General features: G+C 33.1%; 1 protein-coding gene across 3 annotated transcripts; it reads left to right on the top strand.

Annotated features, from left to right (window-relative positions):
- Positions 1-8755: 8755 nt before the first annotated feature.
- On the top strand, positions 8756-24931 carry LOC128188477 (uncharacterized). 3 transcript variants are annotated; one of them, XM_052859560.1, is made up of 4 exons: positions 8756-8892; positions 22733-22881; positions 23150-23527; positions 23823-23914. In XM_052859560.1, exons 1-4 carry the CDS (start codon positions 8856-8858, stop codon positions 23832-23834), a joined length of 576 nt encoding a protein of 191 aa, XP_052715520.1. In that variant the 5' UTR covers positions 8756-8855; the 3' UTR covers positions 23835-23914. The 3 variants fall into 3 exon arrangements, with proteins under 3 accessions (XP_052715520.1, XP_052715518.1, XP_052715519.1); XM_052859558.1 differs by having other exon boundaries at positions 23150-24929; XM_052859559.1 differs by lacking the exon at positions 8756-8892 and adding an exon at positions 13357-13459 and having other exon boundaries at positions 23150-24931.
- The last annotated feature ends 1022 nt before the right edge of the window (positions 24932-25953 follow it).

Here is a 25953-nt window from a genome sequence, read left to right as displayed (position 1 = left end):
TTTATAGTCATATCACATGTCGAGCATTGCAGTTCTTAAAAAGATCCTAAAACAATTGTTTATAAACGGGATATAAACCTACATCACACTCTGAACCCCTTGTGAGGCCCAAGAATTGTCCAGGAGCTAAAGTCAAAACAATTTTAAAGAATCAGCAATATGTCAAAATGCTTGCATATAAGTAAAACCAAACATGATAACATTTCAGTTTTTGTGAATAATTAAATGTTTTCCTTTGTTCAACTAGATCCCCAATGTGGCCCCACCCTACTCCGCAAAATTTAGATTTTAACGAATTTGAATCAACACTATCTGAAGTTGCTTCCAATTAAGTTGCAACTTTTCTAGGCAAATGGTTTTTTAGAAATTTTTTAGATTTTTCTTTATATATTCCTACGTAAAAATTTGTCCCCAACCCCCTGTTGTGACCCAATCCTACACCCGGGGGATCATTATTTGAATAAACTTGAATCCACACAACCCGACAATGCTTCCATACAAGTATCAAGTTTCCTGGTTGATTAGTTTCTGAGAAGAGGATTTTTAAAGATTTACTCTATATATTCCTATGTAAAATTCGACCCCAAATTGTAGCCCCATCCTACCCCTGGCAGTCATGATTATCACAACTTTGGATATTCACTACCTGAAGATGTCTTCACACAAGTTTCAGCTTTCCTAGCTGATTGGTTTCTTAGAAGAAGACTTTAAGGATTTACTCTATATATTCCTATGTAAAAATTCGAACCCCCCCCCCCCTTGTGGCCCACCCTACCCCCAGGAGTAAAGGTTTTCACAACTTAATCTACACTACCTGAGGATGCTTCCACACAAGTGTCAGCTTTTCTGGCTAAATGGTTCTTGAGAAGAAGATTTTTAAAGATTTACTCTATATATACCTATGTTAAATTCTAACCCCAATTGTGGCCCCGACCTACCCCTGGGGGTCATAATTTTCACAGCTTTGAATCTACACTACCTGAGGATGCCTCTACAAAAGTTTCAGCTTTGAATTTCTGGCCAAATGGTTCTTGAGAAGATTTCTCAAACATTTTCAATAATTTCTAATTATCTCCCCTTGTAAAAGGGTGTGGTCCTTAATTTTCACAACTTTGAGGCCCCTTTGTCTAAGGGTGCATTGTGCCAAGATTGGTTGAAATTAGTCCAGCAGTTCTGGAGAAGATGTTGAAAATGTGAAAAGTTTACGGACAGACGGACGGACGACAAAATGTGATCAGAATAGCTCACTTGAGCTTTAAGCTCAGCTGAGCTAAAAACTAAACAAAACATTGATAAATAACCTTTGCCTGTTTTAACGGCCAATAAAGCTATATTTTAATGGGAAAAAAATGATGAACAAAATTTGATAACAAAACAAACGACGTTAAGAGGTACCGTGTTATTCGCCTCATATCAAATTTCGCCCCCGATGTTGAGGCGGCTATGATTGTATTACGACTTAGACATTGATGTATATATAGGTTATAATAATTTGGCAAATCAAAAATAAGCCTATGCACATTTTGTTCACTAATATATTACAAAATGTGTTTTGTTTGCAGTCGATGAATAACATGCGGGTTGAATAAACCCAATCTTTCGGGGGGCGAAACCAAACGGTTCCCTTTTCTAAACATGATGCAGTTTGGTTTGTTTTTCTTTATGCCCTGTGGCAACGCACTTTGAAAAAATAACGCACTTTGAAAAAAAATTTCAAAGTGCGTTAAATTTTGGACCAAGTTAACGCACTTTGAAATTTTTTTTCAAAGTACATTATGAAGGTACATTAACATTTTTTTAGTATCGACACTTTTGACGCACTATGAAAAAATATTTTTATATCATAAATTCTGAAACTGAATTTCTAATTTGCTGATAGTATGATGATTTGTTGAAACTCGTGAATATAATTAAACGTATTTAGAACGGGGATGGGAGTGGGGGTTAACTAAAGATACAGGTCAAATACCAGTGCATCATTTAATTGATTACAAGAAGATCCCCTACCCCTCATTTTTCCTTCCAAAACATATGGTATTCAGCAACTTTGGGTAAACATTTAAGATCGGAAAAAGAAATATACTCTGTATAAGTACATGCAGTATTAATGAAAAAAAACGAGCTGGCCAAACAATAATTTCTCCATTGGTATATTAAAGAATCTATGACTTTCAACAGTAACCCTCTTTTCGTATTCTAATCAAATAAATCACTTCAAAAAATATTAACTTTAACGAACATTAAATTATTATAAACTTAAAAATAAGCATTAGGATGTGGGTTACTTTTCTCGCACTGATATTTTAAAAGATCATATTGTTTTTGATAAACAGAATTAAGATATCCTTTTTCACATCATTGATCTCCATTATTCATATCTATATATCATATTCGTTCCGGCATAGCCCAATATACTAGATAAGAAGTTAATTTGCTGCATACTCAAAAAAGGAAAATGCAGTTGCTAAGCGATGAAGTTTATGTCATATTTGGATAATTCAGACCTCCCGAATTTTTTTTCTGTGTAAATTGTGGATATTGTCCTATGAGAAAAGAAAAAAATTCTCGTCTAGAAACTGTTTATCAAGTTAGCTGAGAATGCAATGAGTTCTTTTTTAAATATATCACATTGAGCTAAACAAGGTCAAAAAGATCATTCATTGTATATGAAACTATCAACAATTTTCACTAAACCCTGACCATTTTTTTTTCAAAGTGCGTTGACTTGGTCCCAAAATTAACGCACTTTGAAAAATTTTTCAAAGTGCGTAATTTTTCAAAGTGCGTTAACGTTGTAACAATGCCCATATAGAAATGTTTTATTTACTTTAAATATTTCTAACTTTGAAAGGAGATCGAATATGCTGGTGTCAATAGGCGAAAGTCTATAACTTTCTAAATTAATTGGTTTGCATAAAAAATTATTTGGTACCGTAAGAGCGAAAAAATCAGACCATGCAGCTTTATTTTTATAAGAGAACCGATTCTGATTTAAATCTATCTGATCTTGACCAAATAAGCAATTTTAACAAAGCTTATATAAATTAAAAGGAATTTATCTTTACAGACCCTTATTACCGCACACGTTTAAAAGTGAAAGCAGATGTTTAAGATTGCCTCGTTAAAATTTACTGACACATCCAATAACGTTTCCTTACGGACCGATTTGTTAACGTATGCTATGCCAATTAGATACCAGGATACCATAATAATTATTTTTATTCTATAGTGAGGAATATATCATATTATTTCATCTCAGGATAATCTTACTTACAATCGTACTTTTTAGACTTAAGTCGATATTATGGCATTGAAAATTACCGAAGGTTGCATCATGATAAAATCGTTGTATCAAGTACTGGCTATATAATGCCCTATTATTCCTCATTCTAAAAAATGTATTATTTAAATAAAGCAATGATTAATAAAATCAAAAACATTATATATATATATATATATATATATATATATATATATATATATATATATATATATATATATATATATATATATATATATATATATATATATATAGATTGATTGATTGATTGATTGATTACATGATACAAACCTGGAACTTTACGTTAACATTTTCATAAAGTTGAATCTTTGTTCACATCTCATTTACGTAAATAAATATACGTATATTCGAACGTTAATGTAACTAATGCTCGAAGCTTAGATCCATCGAGACATCCACATCCACTGCTTGAAGAATTCATATAGGAAAGAAAATCTAGCTTCTACGTTTTCCCTAAAACCTGTCCGGATCAAATACTTATTTATTACACAGAATTTATAGATAAAGGCCTTTCTAAAACAAAAATGCTATATACATTGCCCTCTTCATGTTTAAGGTAACAGTTTGCTACCAACTGTAGGTCTACAAGAGACTTCCATTTGACAGTAACATGGTAATGACACACGCTCTGTCAATCCGGATTTCACCTTAGAGTTATAGTCGACAATCTAGGTAACAATCAGTATTGCAATACGCGGACTTAAATATTTTTTTATAGGCCAAACAATTGTATCGAAATAAAAGTTAACATTTTTCATTAATTGGTTTATATGATTATTTTGAAAAAAATAAAAACCTGTCAGATAACGGCCAAAATACATGTTGCTCGAGCCCTGTACACATAATCTTTTATTACAATAGCACCTAGTACAGATCGTTTATTATAAGATTATGCTGTAATGTGCAGAATACGAATTGGAAATAAAGTATATGTTCTAACTATAAATGTAAATTTGTAATTTTGTCAAAAAAGCAGTTTTATATTGTGCATGAAAGATTTCATTCGTTTGAAACGGAAGACCTTAAATATCCTCATGAGTTATAAAGGAAATATATCAGGTCAGATAAAACTAAAATTAACAGCTCTTAATGAAAACATACAATCTAAAAAAAAAATTATGTACACCAGCAGATTAAGCTATCAGTAGGTTATAGTTTTGCAAATTTTTATGAAAATTTATAACCACTGCTTTCCTACCAGGCACGTAGCATCGTTTTTGAAAGGGGGGGGGCAGACTCATCCAAACAATCTTGACAAGCAAAAAACAAAAACAAAAAGGGGGGGTATACTTTCCAAAATCCTGAAAATCCTAATCCGTGGGGGGAGAGGTATACCCTTAACTTCAATTTCACCGTTTATTTCCTTATTTCTATTTCATTTTCTTACATTGTCCTATAAATTAATTCAATTTTTTGTATGTAAATTTAAGAAAAATCTTTGCTGCGCAAAAAGTGTTGGGCCCCCCCCCCCCCCCCCCCTGATGCTACGTGCCTGCCTACAAATTTTGGGACATATAGAGAATGACTCTTAAGGATTATGTTTATGGATATTAAAGTAAATTTTCATTTTAATTCCTATTTGTTCATTATTTTTTGAAACGTAACAAAGCAAAATGCTGGTTTTGGAATGTATTTCGGTCTGTAGACATATGCCCCCCCCCCCCCCTTCTTGAAACAACAAACCTTTTGGTATAAATACAATGTATGCTAAATAATAATATATAAAACCTCTCAAAAGAAACTTTTGTTTCACAGGGGGGGGGGATGTTTTTTTTAAAAAAAAAACGTTTTCCGTTAGTTTCTTTTATGAAATGGGCTATCATTGTTTGACCAAATCATTTTTATCTAATAAAACAATATGCCTAAATGTTTACATTATAATTCAACAAAATTGAATTTTATTAAACAATTATCAAAAAATGACTTTTTTAGTTAGGCGGCTAGACAATGCTATCGTTCGCAGTCCTTACAAGTTTTATAAATATTTAAAATTTGCCTATTTTCTAGATCCTGATTATTCTTAATGTAAAATTTTTAAGATCGCTCATATTTCTATTTTAAATTACATATTAATAAGGGAGCACAGCATTTTAACATTTAAACACTGTTAGACATTTCATAATATATATATACTGTATATTTGTAAGTCTTTTCATATTGTATGTTTTTTCCGCCTATTCGTACATTTTATGTTTCTCTGTCTGTAATTGTTTCATGTATAGCGCTTTAGAGAAATTTTACATTATAAATAGCGCTTTATTAATTGTGTACGATAAACAAGAACATTATGTCACGTAAAAATATTCTTATGGCGTTGACAGTCACTTCACTGCTTTCTTTACAAATAAATTAATCTTAAAAACGTCGATAAACATATTTTTCACACCATTTTCACACGTTATCAGAATATAAATATAAAATAACGCCAATATTACACCTTTCGGGGACCTCTCGATCGAAAGAAACATTTCTTTTATCTCTGTCTTTATCTTTCCTTTACATCAGAAAGCAACTCGCCTCGTCGACCACGTTTTCGAGTCGACACCACGATTAAATTTTTAGTTTTTATCGTTACGTGGCTTTTAATAACTTTTGAATTTTTACTGTCTGCATCGGACAGTAGAACTCACCTGGAAATTATTGTCAATACGTTTCAATATGTTTAAATGAAATTCAATAAATTGCAAAGATTTAATAAATTTGGTCCTTGATAAAAAATCCCGCAAATTTTGCCTTTAAAACATTCATTGATACGACATATCTAAGGAAAAAGGAATCCTTCTATGAGTATTATAAGGTAATCATTTTGGTCAGGGCGTGATCAAATTGATTAAAGCCCGAAGGGCTTTATGATAGATTTGATCACCCCCGACCGAAATTATTACCTCATAATATTCAAAAAATGATTCCTTATTTCTTATATTTATATGATTTTAAGCCATCGTACGATGAAATATTTAAATATAAATAAGCAAATCCCGCTGGCGCCTCAATTTTGCGTCATTTGAAGTTATGGGTGATATAGTACAAAATCGATACGTAGTGTTGTCAAAGGCAAAGACATTGGAAAATATAAATATAGAGCGATAAAAACTAAACTAAATTCTCGAGGAACTGAACTGTCCTAAATTTAAGAGATGTGCACATTTTATTAAGATTCGGGTACAGGAAAATTTAATTTTGGTACTTAAAATGTCAAGAAATGACTTACTCTACCATTTTAGATCACCTGCAGGCATGTTCACGAAGCTGTCTTAAGACTATGGTGTGTCCTAAGTACATCTTAGGACATGTCCTAGTCTTAAGTCTGTTTCTCGAAGCTCTCCTAAATTTAGGAACCGCCATAACTTTGTCCTAACTTTAAGACATCACCTACCTTGTCCTAAGACCATCCTAAAGCTATAAAATCACGTTTTTAGGGATATTGGGATCTTGTCAAGCCTTTTCTTAAGACCGGTAGAATAAGGCAATATTTTCCACAGTTCCAGCATTTTCGACAAACATCAAATTTCTTATCCGGGAGGGGGGGGGGGGGGGGGGGCATCGAACTCTCACCACTTCCCCGTTGCTGACAAATTAAGATTTTTTTTTGCAAATACTTTCTCTGTTTGACGAATGAAAGTTATTCACTTATTTTTTTTGTCTACATTGTACACTAAATGAGTTACATTCATTGTTTTGATTATGATAATTTTTGATAACAATTATTTAAATGTCCTTTGCTATAAAAAGTAAATTTACATCGGGTTGCACATACAATGCGTGATCATTCCTAATTTTTATCACTTTAATCTGAAAAAAATAATCTTTAAAACATTTGTAATGTTGAATGAAGTGTATTTACCGGTATATATTTTCGAAATATATTACAACTTATTTCTTATTTAACATGTTCGTGTATTCTATATATTGCAGATTAAAGGGAAATTGGTTGTGTTTGTACGAGTACATTTGTTTCTTCATATAATGTTTCAAATTCTATGAAAACCACGTGTTTATGTATTCCATATACTTGAATGACAAGATTCTCAAATGTTAATTATGAAATGACAATACACACGTCTTGTTTACATAATTATCTGCTTGTAAGCCAATTATGTCCTGATAAATATTTCTTCTTTTTTTTAAAAGAACAGCTATTTGAATTTTTTGGGGCTTGTAATATTTTTTATTTTAATTTTTTTTTTGGGGGGGGGGGGAGGGGGTCATTTAAAGAAAAACAAACTAAATTGTTATTGGTAACTGGTATATATTTAGGTAAATGTAAAATTATTAAAATGCATACATTAAAATTACTGGTTTTAGGCTTTTTGTGTTAACTACCGAGTCGTACAATTTTCTCTGGCAAAATGTTTAATGATTCATCCCTACACAAGTCTCTCAAATTCGATCTGAATGAATAATTGTGAAAAATATTAATGGATGTAGAAGGTTAGGATATCCTAACTTAAGATGTTCCTAAGTAACCGTCGAGCTACATCTTAAGACGTGTCCTAAGTTGATCTTAGGATGTTCCTAACTTTTTTCTTAAGTCATATCTTAGGAACACACTTAGGTCATATCTTAGGAAAGTTTCGTGAACATGCCTGCAGAACCGTAGGTTTAAGTGAGCTTTTCTGATCACTTGTTGTCAGTTTGCACGTCCGTTTATCTGTACACTTTTCACTCGTTGCTGAACATTTTCCTTTATTATCGCATATCCATAAACTATCGCCGATTGATTTTTTTAAAACTATGTACACGTTGCTACGTTTATGGATTTATTACCGTTTTCTATGTTGGATGTAGCGCTATGGTCAACAGTATGATGCAATTTGGACAGACATGTTCGATGTGCACACGGCAACCCTATTACTGCAAGATAGTTTGGATTTTTTTAATTTATTAAAAAATAGTAAGAGTTTTTTGAGTGATTGTTTGTTTTATTAATTGGTTTCAATAGTAATGAACCAATAACCGAAATCATATTTTAGGGAAGGGAGCAGAGACCAAATTTCCCCAAACTATAAAAAATGGCACATAAAGTGTCCCGATTTCTAAAAAAAATCCCCACTTTTCGGAGTACCAAAGTTTTTGACTAATTACGCACCTATGACGCAAAATCATATATAAAATGAGACAAAAAGTTTCTTTTCGAATATCTGAAATATTTCACAAGTATTGCTGTGGAATTTATGTTCAACGGTACCTAGTAAGCAATTCTATTTTTCTAATTATGTAAATTAGGCTTTGAAACAGTGCTACATCGATTTCTATGATTTTCTAACCCTTTCTTAATACCATAATGAAATAATCTTTTTCAATAACATATTTTCATTTACAAATCTTTTAGTTAATTATGTATTTACAATTATCACACTATTAAAATAGAATCTATGAATGTTTTATAATCATAATACTCAGTAAACTTTAAATGTTTTTCGATCTCCTGTTATCATTAAGTGGTGTTTTATCGTTCATGGTATCTACTCAGCCTTCATTCTAGTAAGCTTTGATCATTTATCATTTTTATATGGGGTTTTCTTTCGCCAGTGTTGTTTAACAGTGGAAATCCATGGACTGTTTTAGACTTAGACTGAGGACTTTGAAAGGTAGTTTATTCCATTTAAATATTTAAATACAAGGGCTTGATGGTCGTAGCCATTTTGAGGCTGTTTTGATCACCTTTGAAAGAAGAGCTCTATATAATGTTGAATATTTTGATTCTTTCTTTACTAAAATGAATAATAGTTTACAGCAAAATAAATCATATTTCAAAATGTGAGACAGATCTGACGGTTTGTTTGTTGACCATCAAGCCTCGTTACTGGCACTTTTTATCTGTTCTTAATTTCGTGCAAACTGTATTATCATACATATACATGTAGTTGATTTGTTAGTGTTTTATCCTATAAAGTGTGCATATTTATTAGAGGAAGTATTTGTATTTCCTGCTCTATTAAGAACTTATTTATTCATAACCAATTAAAGGCAAAATTATTACAGGCATTGCAAAACGCCTTTTGTTTTTAAAATGACATTGTAACAAATTATTTGTCTAATAGGATAATAGACAAAACCAAAGTACTGATAGTACTGAAGAGTGCTAACCTAGCTTGGTTCTAAAGGAAATTTACTTTGTGCAAGCTTAGTTAGAAAGAATCGATTTCATTTTTTTAATATAATTTAGCTTCTGTTTAGGCAATATATTTCCTCATCACTGCCTGGCAGCCCCTGCAATGATGTTCCTTAGCCCCGCATCCTGGATTCACAATAGCTCGAATCTTATATTTGAAATAGCCCGTGCAACTAACCAGTTTCAATTATGTATATTTATACTCATAGGGGGCGGTTATTTGATGCACCGGAAGTAGAAGTCTAACGACAATAAAGCGCTAAGCATAGCTAAGCGCTTTATTGTAATTCTCATGCTAGAAAATATGTTTCACAAATGTATTCTAAGGCCCTGCCTGATAATGATAAGTCTGTTCGTCCAATTCCTTTTGTCCTTTGGCAATTTTTGTTTCCTTTGGCATCAAACTTATCGCCTATAACGCGTCCGCGGTGAAATATTTTGGATTAAAGGTCAAAGTTGACAAACCTCTCTGAAAAAAAACCCCACTTAACCTAAACATATTATCTCTAATCTTTTACTTCAGGCATAAAGTTAATGTGGGTTGAGGTTGTCGGTGGATGAAAATTCTTTCCTGTCAAATCCTTTCTAATGACATTGACGTTAAACATTTTTTCCAAAACTAAAAGTAAAGTTATTTTTTTTTCTCAGTGTAACATCCTTTTTCATTTGATCCCTATGTTTAGCCTAGTTGGGGATAAACTTAACCAATTGTATGCAATTAGGTAGAGGAGAGTTTTTGGTGATTATTAATTATGTTTTGTTCGTTCATTTGTTTAAAAAAGATATCACAAAACAAAAAAAAACAAATATTGTTTGTTTCTTTTACACATTGACGAATCTCATTAGAACAATGTGGTCCCTTTCAACATTTTCTCTTAAGGACTTCATGACCCCTTTCTATCTAGATATCATTTGTTAAAAGCGTGTACCTTTGAGATGGTCACCATCTCATCTCATATTGTACCTATGCTACTCCCATTGCGCCTACGTCATATGCATTTGTGTTTAAATACCCATAACCATGGTATAGAAATTTTGCATTGAACCTTGGTTTTCGCTTGTGACGTTAAATTTAACTCTGTGTTTGTTACAGTGTTATAACTGCAGTAGCTTTCTACGCAAAAATATGTAGAATGGAAATTTAATATTTTTGAATGATTATTTGAATTGATTTGGACAATAAATACATATATATTTAGTCAGCTTTAAAAACAATTAATTACTTTTATGCTATTCATAGATCTATTGATTAAAATTCAACAAATCTATAGCTATTGCCAAATCTCTTGAATAAATATTTGGATAATCTAACCATTTCTGTATAAATTTTATTTGTTTTGTTAACCCTACAAAATTCTAATTACATTTTCAATATATTCGATCAGTGCTTACTATCTGTTCAAGATATTACTTTACACAATTGCGCTGAAAAATATAGTTCCATTCATCATCAGCAGACAACATTATAACAAATGGTATATCAATGTATATTCGGTACGCGAAGGAAAACAAAATTAATGTATTTTTTTTTTAAATCACCCTTTTCCAAGAAATATAAATGAAAAGTATCATATTCCTACACTATCTGTCGCCTCAATCTTTTTCATAAAAATGTAGGTCATTCTTCTATTGATACTAATGAATATTGCTTATATTATTACAATAGTTATATTACTTTCATGATTACTGTTCGTTAGTTATCATATAATCTCTTTAATTATTTACTATGTAAGAGTGTGTTTTTCTTTTCTTTTTTCTAATGACGGAATGGTTATGCAACACCTGCACAATGTTTATGATCGCACTCGTGCTCTATTTAAGGATGTGTGCACTATTTGCTAGTGACGAAAAACTGGTGGCTGTATTCGCTACGGACATGAAGAACAATATTCGCGAGTTTTCTTAACAAGTTCGGTGATTTTAACTTTGATTTTGAAAGTGATCGGCTAAGCACAGTAAAATTCAAGTAATTTAAAATAAAAGTCGAATATCTTGGATACGGGGTGACCCATATCTATTCTTGTTATATTGTTGCTGGACTTCAATCATATAAGTTCATTTTTTGATAAGAAGTTTACATATTAATGCAATGTAGATATATTTTGCGTAATGTCAATATAACAGGTACATTTTGTGCCAAAGTATCAAATTATGCAGACATTAGATAGATGAGATTAAGGTACACATTGGGTGCTTTCCATTTAACCGGCATCGCCGGATTTGCCGGTGTTGCCTTCGTCGCCGATTGCTGGAATGCGCGTCGCCGGCGAGCGATTCTGGCAACGCAATTTACCGTTGCCGATTAGGAAACAATATTGCGTCGAGGTTATCTTATTCTTCAAAACCAGTATTTCAAAAACTACAATCTGTCCTTCTATATTTAAATACATTAAAATTGCAAATAGCCATAATTTCTGGATCAAATTTTAAGATAAGTATCATGTTTAAGCTACAATCGTCATCGTTGGATCATTGTGACGTTGCCAACCGTTCCATTAACGTCACCGTTCCCCGATAACGTCACCGGCGAGGCAACGTTAATGGGATGCGTCCATTGTAAACATACATGTTTTGGCGGCCAATTTTACAATAAAAATGCTGTTATTATTAAAACTATTTCAGGATGTGGAAAATGCATGAAACATTGATATGTTTGGTCCATTACATTGATTGGTTATTCTCGCCCTAACATCGTTAAAAGTAATTAACTTATAAATATTTCCTCACACTTTTGTAGTTAAAAAGTAACCTGAACCCATTTAAAAGCTTCAACTAGTAGGTTTTAGTTTTATGGTTGTGCTTTTTTAAAGTCTCTTGAAAAGCGATTACCAATGTCATTTAACTATCAATGAATCGCTCCATCAAAATATATTTCTTTCACTTAACCCACATCCAAAAATAATGCTGTATCTGAAGACCTTAGGTTAGGGAATATATTTATATGAACATTATTACTAAAAAATGAATGATCACTAGCCTTTTGCACCATCAATCAATAACGTCAAACAAAACCCCTTTTCAAATATTGAATAACCCAGATATTTTCTCGAACGAGCACGATGCTTTTTCATATATTGACTTTATCACCAAATGGCGCCAACAAAATGTGTTATCTACTTTAAATCATGTTTGCTGTTTTAAATCAAATAAATCCCACCTGAAGTTAATGTTTGACCAAAGAAAACAGGTAAAGCTGCATGTCCATATCAATCTTTATCTACGAAAGCAACAATTTCAGGCATTTGTTTTTTTCATTGGTGTAGAATTAACTACTCTTAATGTAAGGTACTTTTTAAGCCTGAGTAAATAGAGGATAGGCGTATGATCAAAGTATTAAGGTCTTTATAACGCTAAACTATTATTTAACTGTATGTAAAGTGCTGAAATTAAAACTGAGATGTATAATAAAAATTAATTCTATATAATTAACAAAAACGAAATATGTCACTTAAAAAACGTTTATCGCGTACAGTAGTTAGAATGTCAAAAGTAGAGAAAATTATTACACAATATTAAGAAACTCTCCCGTATAAAACAACATAAGCAACAATAGATTACATGGTTTAGGGCATTCTTGCTTAGTTTTCCAGCGTACTTAGTTTGCTTGTTGCCAAGAATAAGGTTACACTACCCAAAATATATGACCATTTAATTTCTTAATTAAGGTTGAAACTTCTTTAGAGGCGACACACCAAATTTGAATTATTAATAGTTAATGTCGAATAGTAAACCAGCAACAAAGAACGATTAGAGATAACCTCAGACAACAAAAGGTAAACTGGGTGACTCAGGTTGTTCTTTAAAAAAAGAAGAATAGGACTGTGTTACAAAGCTACACGTGGCTTTAGAAGACAAAACGATACCAAATGATGGAATATTTTTGTAAGTCCAACCCTTACCGATTTCAATAATTTTACCGTATGTTTGGACAAAATAGGGTAATGATAAGACAGGAAAACCATTGTCTGGAGATAAAAACCTGTAACTATAAATTGTTTTAAGGACTAGGAATATAACTTCACGGAATCCAATATACACAAAAGGTGATTTTCCTCTATTTATCTCGCATAGCTTTCCTTTTTTGTTTTGTCTACACCAAATCTCATAACCGGGGATGTTAAAAAAAGGTAGCAATAATTCGTCCGTCACATGCAGTCATTACTTGAAGCCAACAAAATTGTTGTGATTTTTAATTCGATAAGATTTTTCTTTTCGTGTTGTTTTGAAATTATTTAAGATAAAGTTGTGTTAAGATGAAAGTACAACTCAAATAAGTCTGTAGTAATTACAAAGAGCATTGATCCGGTCTTGTGTCCGTAATTTACATACAAAACAACACGTAAAACCTCATAGTTTTTGCTTTTTTCGTCTTTTGACAACAATAATGGTCAATTTTGGAAAGAAACAAGCTCCAGATATTCTCAAATGTACAAAATGGCCGCACATCCCCTTGAACGTGCTGAACGTGTTTAAACACGTGACAATGAAAAAAAAGATGTTCCATGGTTTCGCTATCGTTAATACAGAAATAGCATAGTGAAAAGTACAAGGTTAAGTTTAAATAGCTAATCTTGAATTGCAACCAATGGACTGCTGATTCAGCTGTTAATTTGAAAAGTAGTCTAATCTAATTATCATATTCAAGAAGATATTTTTATTACTGCTAAGATTATTTTTTTTTATTATTCTTGCTTTGATAAATTTTCATTTCGACCGCTGAATACTTAAGTCATACATACGTTGGGTTCATAACTTACGTTACTAACATAAGCAACCCATTGATTATATTTTCAACCACGTATAGAGTGGTTGAACACAAACGATCACACTGTTCTGAATATAAACGTTTTGTTTAAATAACCGATAGATGATGAAATAAGACATATATCTTAATAACTTTTCATGTTTTAATTGAATCAAAGTAGGATATGATATGAAAAATGACCAGTACTTCCGTTTTTTAAGAATATTATCCGAACACTCATACTTCCGCTCGAAATTTCACAGGAACTGCATGAACAAATCTCCGGGAAGTCTCGTGAACTTACATTGGAGTACCTTTGGATTTATTACATTCTTAGCAACGATAAAGAAAACATTTCGAGCACAATGGCAGGGGTTTTCATGTAAATCTTTAATTACATGTAAATTACTTTTAAAAAAAAATACAAGCATTTTAATATGTTTGCCTTGATAGTAAAACATCTACACACTTACGTGATGATAAAAATAATGCTTTTCTTTACATGTGTAAGAATATTAACCGGAAGTACAATTCGCCTACTAAGAGCATTATTATTATTATTATTATTATTATTATTATTATTATTTATGCGTTGCTTTTTCGGAAATCGACGAAACGGTGGGATATATGATATTTATCATGCCTATTGTAATGCAGCATATACCGTAATGCATTCATTACATTAAGAGAGCTAGCGAATGAAATATCACTTGCCCATCATTCCTTTAAAAAGAAAACTTGTTAACGTTTGAATCAATTTGCCTTTAAGTATATATACATAGACATGTTTTCTTAAATAAAATGCTAGGAATCCCCAAGCCAGGACCAATAACAGGGATTCAAATTATTTGAAAAAAAAAATAAACTCTAGCATTTTATTATTTTGCTGAGAAATTCCCCACATATTTTCTTGTAAATTTTCATTTCGACCGCTGAATATTTAAGTCATACATACGTTGAGTTCATAACTTACGTGATGAATGGTATATTCAAAAACTTTTGCAGGTTGCTATGGAATCCAGATAGGGCCATGTAACTCACTATCGCATCATCGCACCATCGACGTTTGAGTCGATAGTGAGATGGTGCGATAGTGCAATGACGATGATGCAATGGTGCGAAAGCGCGATGACGATGATGCGATGGCGCGACAATGCGATGACGATGGTGCGATGGCACGATAAAGCGATAACGCGATGATGGGATGATACGAAAGCGATAACGCGATGGTGCAATAGCGATGACAAGAAGGTGCGATAGCGATGATGCGATGCTCTATCACGTTATCATTAGTTCTTTATCGCGTCATCGTCATCGTATTACCGGAGCATCGCTTTATCGACTTTCCATAAAAAGGATTACATTTCCAGCAGCCATTGCACAACATGGCGTTTGATGACGAAGAGATGCTAGTAAATATGATCAATGGGTAGGACTTTAGATGAAATAAATTTATTACGGACGAAGTAACATGCAGATGTTTGTATTTGTTGATGTATAAATATAAATCCTGCAAATATATTATCAGAAAAATAACTATTAAGTAATTAACTTGTAAATAATTCCCATCTAAATCTAAATGAAAGTATAATACTTTTGTAATATTATAATTCATATTATGTTCATAAGTCATTAAATATTTAAAGGGAGGTAACTCTGACAATTACAATGAATATAGAGTACACACTTTTCTCTTGATAGTCATACCAAAAAGTACTGGTTAAAAATATTAAAGACACACTCTTTATCAATTTATCAAATCTAACAACTCACTAGTATACTGAAATTAAATCTTATTTCGCTCAATATATAGAGCGTATGTGTTTGTTAATTAATTTGAATGAGAATTGTCATCCCCCCGTTTGAATCAATGCCTTGATCATGTGGTTTTCATTAATTGCATTGTTTTCTTTGTTTATTTACCTATGATTTAAAAATTTATATCGTTAGCAAAAGGGTAAAGCTAATTTGTAATACCTTATTATTATTAGATAGTCAAGTTTATCAACCTCTCATATAAAATCCGTTCATATATTCACTGCCTGCCGCGTTTTCTCCTTTCAATTGCGCATGCCCAAAAAGTCGATGGCGCGATAGTGCGATGACTTGATGACGATGACGCGATAAAGAACTAACGATTACGCGATAGAGCATCGCATCATCGCTATCGCACCATCGTGTCATCGTTATCGCACCATCGCGTTATCGCTATCGTATCATCGCGTCATTGCGCTATCGTTTTATCGTGCGATCGCGCCATCGTCATCGCATTGTCGTGCCATCGCATCATCGTCATCGCGCTATTGCACCATTGCATCATCGTCATCGCACTATTGCATCATCGTCATCGCACTATTGCACCATCGCACTATCTACTCAAACGGCGATAGTGCGATGATGCGATAGTGAACTACATGGACCTATCCGGATTCCATAGGATAGGGCCATGTAGTTCACTATCGCATCATCGCACCATCGACGTTTGAGTCGATAGTGAGATGGTGCGATAGTGTGATGACGTGACGATGATGCGATGGTGCGATAGCGCGATGGCGATGATGCAATGGTGCGATAGCGCGATGACGATGATGCGATGGCGCGACTATGCGATGACGATGGCGCGATGGCACGATAAAGCGATGATGCGATGATACGATAGCAATAACGCGATGGTGCAATAGCGATGACACGATGGTGCGATAGCGATGATTCGATGCTCTATCACGTTATCATTAGTTCTTTATTGCGTCATCGTCATCGTATTATCGTAGCATCGCTCTATCGACTTTCCATTAAAGGATTACATTCCCAGCAGTCATTGCACAACATGGCGTTTGATGACGAAGAGATGCTAGTAAATATGATCAATGGGTAGGACTTAAATTGAAATAAATTTATTACGGACGAAGTAACATGCAGATGTTTGTATTTGTTGATGTATAAATATAAATCCTGCAAATATATCATCAGAAAAATAACTATTAAGTAATTAACTTGTAAATAATTCCCATCTAAATCTAAATGAAAGTTTACTACTTTTGCAATATTATAATTCATATTATGTTCACAAGTCATTAAATATTTAAAGGGAGGTAACTCTTACAATTACAATGAATACAGAGTACGCACTTTTCCCTTGATAGTCATACCAAAAAGTACTGGTTAAAAATATTAAAGACAACTCTTTATCAATTTATCAAATCTAACAACTCACTAGTATACTGAAATTAAACATTATTTCGCTCAATATATAAAGCATATGTGTTTGTTAATTAATTTGAATGAGAATTATCATCCCCCAGTATGAATCCATGCATTGATCATGTGGTTTTCATTAATTGCATTGTTTTCTTTGTTTATTTACCTATAATTTAAATATCTATATCGTTAGCAAAAGGGTAAAGCTAATTTGTAATACCTAATTATTATTAGAGAGTCAAGTTTATCAACCTCTCATATAAAATCCGTTCATATATTCACTGCCTGCCGCGTTTTCTCCTTTCAATGGCGCATGCGCAAAAAGTCGATGGCGCAATGGTGCGATGACACGATGACGATGAAGTGAAAAAGAACTAACGATGACGCGATAGAGTATCGCAACATCGCTATCGCACCATCGCGTTATCGCTATCGTATCATCGCGTCATTGCGCTATCGCTTTATCGTGCCATTGCACCATTGTCATCGCATTGTCGTGTCATCGCATCATCGTCATCGCGCTATCGCACCATCGCATCATCGTCATCGCACTATCGCATCATCGTCATCGCACTATCGCACCATCGCACTATCTACTCAAAAGGCGATGGTGCGATGATGCGATAGTGAACTGCATGGCCCTATCCGGATTCCATAGGTTGCAGATGAAATAAACTTATCATTAAATTGATCATATTTGTTTTGTTTTTAGCAACATACTTTTTATAATATCAGTTAATATTGCTAAAGTATGATTTATAATATAAATTATTACCAGTCGTTTGATTCTTTAGGTAGATATATCGTACCTATTTTCGTTTCTGCTTAAGACGTACCATTAATAAAGCATTGAATGGGATAGCACCCATTAAGGTACAACATCTATTACAATATCTATATATTTAGTAGATGTTTGATGTTTGATAAACTTCCAATTCAATTAACTTTGATAGACAGTCAAAATTTAGTAAATATAAATAAAAAATTCCCCCTCCCCATGGTTGTTGCCGGTTTTAAATTTGCTTCTGTGTGCCTTCATGTACATCATCGTGTGCATAGATTTAGAGAGAGGGTGGGAATGAGGTGTCCAACCCCCCCCCCCCTCCCCCCCCCCATGAAAATTCATTTATATCAATAGTAAAATTACCAAAAATACACCTTGGACCCCAATGCTCTTACAGACATGTAAACGCTCTAACCCACTGCGCTTCAATGTTAGGTAACATTATTTGGGGGGTAAATATTTAATTAATATTTAATATACTTTATTGTTTATCTCAATAGGATTAAGTGAATTTGAAGAATAGGTCATAAAATACATGCATGTTATAAATAACTGATCTTTGTCTGAAGTTCCGCACACAACACAGATCTGCAGGTCTCATTAGCGGGTACTAGTTTTACTCAGCTCTTCGATTAGATGGCCAGTTCACGTGTATACATACATGTACTAGTATGTGTTTTCCATATGCTGAAAAGGATTAGTTAAGATCAGCTAAAGGAATTCATTATTGTGTTTTAATTGGATTATCATTATGATGTTGACCAATATAGGTTAGCATAATACATGTAGTAGCAGTAGCACAATATAATGAGATGCCAGCATATATAAGTTCTACTTTCACTTTCTAAATGTGATCTCCCTTTGACAGCATACTGTATCATCATCTTAAATAATCATATCATCGTTACCTAACCTACCGCATTTGTAAAGTTTCTGTCATTTTAATTGCAAAAGTTATTTTTTCATTTAAATGTCAGACTTGCACTATTGAGTTGACCCCATATTGACCCTGTATAAATCTCTTCCGATTAAATTTGTGTATTACATGTAAGTAAGTGCAGACCCTTATCATTTTTATATGAGTTAAAATAGGAAGGAAGGAGTATTTCTTTCTTAATGTATTATAATGCATTAAATACAATGTAGGTCATGACCTTATGGGACTGTTCTGACCCCACGAAACAGGAAAATACAAAATATCTTGTAATGTCATTATGATGCATCATATGGTGTAAAGTACATTAATGACCCCCAGGTGTTGTCTTTAACACCCCCCCCCCCCCGCCTTTATGAAATAGGAAATGATGATACACTGTATATTTTGTTAATTTAACTTCTGAGATCTGAGATCCTCATCCCTAAACCATATAATTTATTCTTGCTCTTTGTTTCATTGCGCGTAAAATTGTGGAGACACTCTGACATTCTAGAACTAGAAATAATAAAGTATTTTATATTATTCATATGTAGTGTTTTATCCATGTGGGTAATTCCTAGCCTAATGATGACACGGCTTTGTTTAGGAGACTTTACAATATCCCCAAATAGGCGAATACACATGCATATAACATTTTGTTTATAAATCTTAAAAACTGAATTAAGCAATTTCCAAAATGTTAATGTGCATCAGGAGAGAAAAAGCAATCAAGAAATGATTTTTTGGTACTGTACACATGTAAGAATGTATTAAGAAGACTGAATCTTTAGAACCAGGTTAGATTGGTGGTGGGGGTGGGGGGTGGGGGGGGGGTGAATGGGGAGTATAAACATTTATAATTTGAATCATTTATTGTTATTAATTTTAACTTGTCAATGAATACTAGTTATTGATCCCAAGGTAGAAATATGACCCCTGATCATATCTCAATAGATCATTTGTCAATTATGCAAGGTGTAATGTAATTTTTTTAAGAATAACATTTTTTACCAGTTTATAAAAGTTTTTAGACACCCAAATTATATTTTGATTTTAATAGATCATTCGACAATTAAGGGGGGGGGGTGAACAGTTTATATTTGAGTTTGTTTGGGGGTGGGGATTCCAATCATATATTTGACAATTTTTTAATGTAAATTAAAATAAGGCTAAGCCATACTACAGTCATGAACATGAATAGTATAGAACAAAACACAAACTAATACATGTATATACATAGGAAGTATTACAAAACATAGATGATTGATCTATATCTGAGTTCTTAAATTGAATCATATATCATGTACATTATGTACATATTATATTATTGTTTCTTTGTTCAAGATAATTCAGATCGTATGTAGGTCATGATCCCAAGTGCTCTTCCTGAAATTGACTAATATCATAAAAACCATTGAGATCCCCACCTTAATCCTAAGATATTATTCCTCCTTAGGTCATGTCGCATCAGATCATTATGGCATGTAAGTCATGACCCTAAGGGGTCCTCCTGACCCCCTTAGAATAAGAAATTGTCAATTATCTTTAAATTATTGATGTTTGATTATCCTATCTCTATTTAATCTTTATCATTAAGTCTCCCGAATAAAATTTGGAGACTTATTGATTTTGTACGGTTCTTATTACATGTATTATTATTCTTCGTCTTCTTCTTTTTCTTCTTTCCCGCTCTGAACTTGTTTCTCAGAGATGGCCGAACAAAATTGTACAAAACTCTAGGATATGATAGGCCTGCATATCTAGTTGTGCACCCTGGTTTGATTTTACTCATTTGAGGTTAGACAACCACTTTTCGGGGGGGGGGGTCAAAAGGGGGGGTGTCTAACATTGAAACTTGTAGGAAGAATCGTAGACTCTATTGTAAATGGTAACTTGAAAATGGACAAAGATAATAATATAGGGTTTTCATAACCATATATTGACTGTTACTGGCAATATATAGGGTTTATTAGATCTGACACCTGGGGTCATCCCCACCCCCCAGGAATTTGAAATTACCATATATCTAATAAACTGTTATAATCATGACCCCTAAACCATATATATTCATGTTTCTGATGTCAAGGGGCATCAAATGTTATGTAGGTCATGGGCCCTGTGGGTGGTCCTGACCCCCTCAAACAGCAAGTCCCTTAATATCTTCAAAACAGTTGAGATCCCGACCCTTAAACCATATATATTCTTATTTCTTGTGTCAAGGGGCATCAAACGGTATGTAGGTCATGGGCCCTGTGGGTGGTCTTGACCCCCTCAAACAGCAAGTCCCTTAATATCTTCAAAACAGTTGAGATCCCGACCCTTAAACCATATATATTCTTATTTCTTGTGTCAAGGGGCATCAAACGGTATGTAGGTCATGGGCCCCGGGGGTGGTCATGACCCCCCCCCCTCGAACAGGAAGTGCACGAATATCTCGAAAACGGTTGAGATCCCCACCCCTTAACCATATATATTCTTGATCCTTAAAGGGCATCAAAAGGTATGTAGGTAATGGGCCTCAGGGTTAAATTTAATTTTTCAAAACTGTAATGCACATCTATGGAACAGTTCCTATCATATCCCAAGATATGATGTGTCTATCCATTAAATCATAAAAGGAGTTCTAGGATCTATGTTTTTTTGAAGTGATAAACGTCAATTTTCTGCTACTTTTTGACTCCCTGGATGAAATTTAAATTTCTAAAACCTTACTGCACATCTATAGAACAGTCCCTATCATATCCCAAGATATGATGTGTCTATCCATTAAATCATAAGAGGAGCTCTTGGATCTATGTTTTTTTTTTAGTGATAAACGTCAATTTTCTGCTACTATTTGACTCCCTGGATGAAATTTAACTTTTTAAAACCTTATTGCACATCCATAGGACAGCCCAAATTATATCCTAAGAGATGACGTAGCTACTCCAAAAGTTGTAAGAGGAGTTCTGGGAACCATACTTTTTTAGCCAAAAAAACGTCATTTTTTGTTGCCCACTGATCCCCTTATTAAAAAAAAGATTCTGGAACCTGATTACACTTCAATATGACACCCCCAATCATATTCTAGAAGATCATTTGGCTACTGCCAAAAAATATGACGTTTTTGAAACCAGTTTTTTGGTAAAAAATCGTCATTTTTCAGCCATTAAATGACCCCCAGTACAAAATTGAAAATTACGAAACCTTATTGCGCATCTATAGGATACCCTAAAACATATTCCAAGAGATGATTTGTCTACTGTTGAAAATGTAGGAGGAGTTCGAGGAAGAAGGTTTTTTGTGAAAAACGTCATTTTTTACCAATTATTTGACCCCCAGGACTAATAGAGAATTTTTAAAAACCTTTTTACAAAACAACATGATACCCCAAATCAAACTCCAAGAGTTGAGTTTGCTGGTTTATAAGATGTAAGAGCAGTTTGAGAAAGTAAAACGTGACAGACGGACAGACGGACGGACAGACGGACGGACGGACGAAACAGGATAACAACAATATACCCGAACTTTCTTTAGAAAGGGCGGGTATAATTATTAAAGTTAAATCAATTAATATTATTTATTTGCAGCATATATCCCTCTAAAACGTTTTGATATTCAATAAATTTTGTTAAAAATAAACGAATGTTTGAATAGTAATTTAAGATTTATTGTTTTGTTTTTATTTCTTGCAGGCATAATGGAAGTAGCTTCTACAAACAAACAAAGTTTTCAGCTGAGAAAAACATTAATCTATTTCATCACTATGGTATCTTCAGTATCTTTATTTCTAGTTTATACTGTATTAATCCATCAACAAAATCCTATTCCGGAATATTTGAGAGTAAGTTAAAACCATATCATTAATATGATACACAGACTGGTATTGGTTCTTTACATTGATTGATGAAAATATACTATTTTTAAAGTTTTTGTATTGTGCATGTTAAACACATGTATTACAATAACCTAATGTAATACTCACCGTACTTACAAATGCTTTTCGATTTACAATGATACATATATGCATATGTTTATATAAGGGAAAATGCCCAAAAAAATTACAAATACTAATAGTTTTAATCCAAACAGTTTACTCTTTTTTTATTTAGACAGGAAAACCTAAGCCCATAAATCCCGGAATGCAGCTAACAATCATTTCCGCCTATTGGGATATCGGTAGATTTCAAAAAGGAAGTCATCTTAATTTTTCTTCTTTAAATTATGAGGAATGGGCTTCAGTATTTTACTCCCTTATGAATCCTTTAATTATATACACTGATTCAATAGACTTTAAAAACATTATGGAGAATTTAAGGCGGAACAAGACGGAAATTACAAAAATCATTTATATGAAGAGGTCAGATTTCTGGCCCTTTCGATTGACAACAGAAATCCAGTCGGTGTTTGATCAACCGGAATATCCCAAGTACCATCCAAATACAGTTCTAGCAGAGTATTCTGCTATCCAGCACGCAAAATATGCTGCAGTGGGTGATGCTATTCGTTCAAATATATTTGAAAGTGAATATTATGCATGGTTAGATATTGGTTATTTCCGGGATATTGTTAATGATAAAAGATATTTTATATTAACTCCTCCCGAAAACCACAATAAAAGTTTACTTGCAATGAATGAAGTTTATTCACCAAATCTTAATTCAACCCCAGAAGAAATATTTAAAGAAAATGCAGTTTGGGTTGGAGGAGGAATGTTTATAGGAACCAAAAAAGTACAATTAGCATTTGAAAAGTTATATAAGAGGGCTGTTTTACATTTTCTAGAGAGAAAACTAATGAACTCAGATCAGCAGGTTATATATGCAATATATTCGATGGAGGGAAGGAGATCGTTTAACCCAGATGTTGAGCTGCAACTATATAGTATTAAGGACAATACAACTGTAACCACTGGTAATCCGTGGTTTTACTTAGGTTTTCTATGTAGACATGTCATGACCAATATCTCGCTTTCGTCACAGTGATTGTCAATAGAGGTCTAGCTTTCTCCCCCCCCCCTCTCTCTCTCTCTCTCTCCATTTCATAATTTTTTAACAAATTATTGTCCATGTGATTAATAATGTATACTGTTACTTCAAGCATACAATAAAGATGATTTTCTTTGAACAATTTTTCATTGTTAGAAAAAATAAAACTGGGATTGGATACTCGATTAGATACGATCATTGAAATACACATCATATACAGGTTAAAGACATTTACAAGGCAGCTATATAATCAATATGATTTTTGCATTATAAACAGTTTTTGGGTGGAATGTCCTTTTAATAAAAGAGAAAACGTCTGCAGATAATTATCTCACTTTATTTCTGTAACCTCACAATTATTAATGCATTTGGCAACAAGACAGGCGGTGATTGGTCTCAATTTATGTTGGAAGGCGATACTTTTTTAAATTTACATAATTAAAGAAAAATCAAATTTGAAGGGATCGAACGAAATCCCAACTTTTGGCAGAGCGCCAAAAAGAAAAGAAAACTTTTACAAAAAAATACAAGGAACCAAATACATTGAGCAAGTTTTTATGAGGCAATATATATGCCCCTCTCCCACATGGATTAATTTGTTTCTTATATAGCAAAATAGTATGTACTGGTAAAGTACATGAACAATATGTGCCAGAGAATTTTTGTTTTTTTAACAAAGTGTTCTGGTGAGTCCAATTAACCTTTATATTACGTAGTAGCTAATTTTAAAATCAGAAAGACATTTTTTGAAAATTTTAAATGTCAAAGTATGTTTTGCATGCAAAACCCTCAATATGTTATGATAAAAAAAATAACTTGTTGATTGAAGCAAGAAGCAATTTGTGTGACAAGCCAATACAACAAAGTGTTATGCTGAAATAAAAATCACTGCTTCATTATGTTTTTTTTAATATGAATTAAGGATGAATAAAACTAAATATAATTTTTATATAAGTTTGACATTTTTTGTGAATTTGTTGATAATGACTGTAATGAAAATCAACATAATTGAAAAAAAAAATAAATGGTGAAATTAATAGCATAAAGACTTTACATCTTAAAGGTGTTCATATATTTGCAGAAATTTTCAAGCTTTATCAATTTATCGAATAACAAATGTAATAAATTGCTGATCTAAGTACTTTTTATTTCTATAGGGAAATAAGAACAAGATGTTAAATTTGACATTTATTTGGTGAACATTGGCCGGGGCATAGTACTTTGTGGTATGTCAATAAACACCCACCTTTTGGGCAAACCCACACAATACTCAATAAATGCAATAAAATTCATACAACACACAACATATGTTTAAATGACCATCCCGGGTAAAACGCGGATGGTAACTTGTTGAAGTGTATGTAATATGCACAAAACAATGTCAATCAATGGGCACATTAAACGATTATTTTACAAACAAATTGGTTAAACATTTACTCCCTCGCAGTTCACAACTTCAGATATATAATACAAAGTTTATGTAGGGACCAAAGCAACTTCAAGAAGCCCCCACATACCATTGTTCTTATTTTAGGGCTATAAACCTACCCCTGTTGCGATCGAACGAATTCTTACCCCCCCCCCCCCCCCCCCGGATGTTATTGAGAAAGAGCTTGTTTCGTAAGTCGTTGTGGTGGACGCCATCAGGCATCAGAAATTTGGGCGTGTTTCTCAAAAGATCAGGGTGCTAAATGTAACAACAACCAACTTGAAGGTTGGAGAAGCCGTTACCCCATTTGCCTTGAGACGACATCTCTCCATTGCTTTGTTATCCTTAGAATACCAATTATTTCGTGGATACATCTGTGACCAAATATGTGTGGATTGTGGAATTCAAACTTTAATAAATGATGGGGTTTTGGTTTTCTCAATGAGTGTATACAAATTAATAGCCCCGATATTATTCACCCTACAGTGAATAATTAAGT

The sequence above is a fragment of the Crassostrea angulata genome, chromosome 6 (assembly GCF_025612915.1).
Source record: "Crassostrea angulata isolate pt1a10 chromosome 6, ASM2561291v2, whole genome shotgun sequence".
Classification (NCBI taxonomy): Eukaryota; Metazoa; Mollusca; class Bivalvia; order Ostreida; family Ostreidae; genus Magallana; species Magallana angulata.
The sequence above is the reverse complement of the archived record's forward strand: the minus strand, read 5'-3'. Positions and strand labels throughout refer to the sequence as shown.